The 1,092-nt window shown below is 64.3% G+C and overlaps 1 protein-coding gene across 1 annotated transcript in view; it reads right to left on the reverse strand.

Moving 5' to 3' along the window:
* Nucleotides 1-1,092, reverse strand: part of LOC104488939 (cadherin-22-like) — a gene marked incomplete at its 3' end in the record, with an annotated part of 37,420 nt that overhangs the window by 9,386 nt on the left and 26,942 nt on the right. The window contains exon 5 of the mRNA XM_010131044.1: nucleotides 589-756. Coding sequence (XP_010129346.1) covers nucleotides 589-756 — 168 coding nt within the window. The remainder of the gene's footprint in view (nucleotides 1-588; nucleotides 757-1,092) is intronic.

A 1,092-nucleotide genomic window follows, 5' to 3' on the forward strand; every position in this document is an offset into this window, starting at 1 on the left:
GTGCACCACAGAGACTGCACGGCCCACCCTGCAGCAGCAGCACCACCCGCTCGTTTGGGGAGGTCCCAAACTAGGCACAAGCACGAGCCACAGGCCACTAGCAATGACCAGGAAAACAGAGCTGTCCTGTGACAAGGCTGCTGCCTGTGAGCTGGGCAGTGCCACCATGCCTCAGGTTGGGGCAGAGGGTGCCAAGCTCTGACGCAGCAGCCAGGAGGGGCCAGGCCAGCAGCACCACAGACCTTTCCCCCAGCACTGCTCAGGGACGGGTCAGGGAAGCACCAGCTCTGCTGCCCCCACCCCAAAGCCCTGCTCGCTCCCAGGGAGCAGGGGTCTTGTCAGCAGGGACCCTGGACAGGCTCAGGCAGGGCAGCTGCCCCTCCGTCCCGCTGCCAGGCAGGGAGGCGTTCAGACCCAGGCAAGGAACCGTGCATGCTGTGGTACCTCGGCGCTGCCGCCCTGCAAGCAGCATGAGCAGCCGGGCCAGCTCACCCTGCAGCCAGGCTGGGCTAGGAGGTCTCACCACCCACAAATGGCCAGGGCCAGGACGAGGGCCAGCGCTCACCCCACACTGCTGTCAGGACTTACTCTGCGGGAAGCGCGGTGGGTTGTCGTTGACATCAGTGACTACGATGGTGACCGTGGTGGATCCAGACAGGCCACCCAGCTGTCCTGCCATGTCTGTTGCACGGATCACCACCTCATAGCGGTCCTGTGTCTCACGGTCCAGGTCAGCCACGGCTGTCCGGATCACACCTGGAAACGAGCAGGACAGTGTGTGAGCAGAGACAGGTCGCAGAGTTGCGGACGGGGTGAGGCTGGGACGTTGGAGGTTACCTCACCCGAGCCCCAGCTCTAACCAGGATCAGCTGGATCTCCCAGCCTCTCTGCATATAGTGGAAGCTCCAGTCCCTGACCAACCTTCCCGGGCCCCCCCTGGACTCACTCCAGCATGCCCGTGTCTCTCATATTGGGCAGCCCAGGATCAGACACAGCACTCGCATCACTTCACCAGTGCTGAGTCGAAGGGACGGGTCCCCTCCCTCGGCCGCTGGCGATGCTCCTCCTAACGCAGCGCCAGCGCCGCTGGCT

The sequence above is a fragment of the Buceros rhinoceros genome, unplaced genomic scaffold, assembly GCF_000710305.1.
Source record: "Buceros rhinoceros silvestris isolate BGI_N320 unplaced genomic scaffold, ASM71030v1 scaffold9722, whole genome shotgun sequence".
NCBI classification, from domain to species: domain Eukaryota; kingdom Metazoa; phylum Chordata; class Aves; order Bucerotiformes; family Bucerotidae; genus Buceros; species Buceros rhinoceros.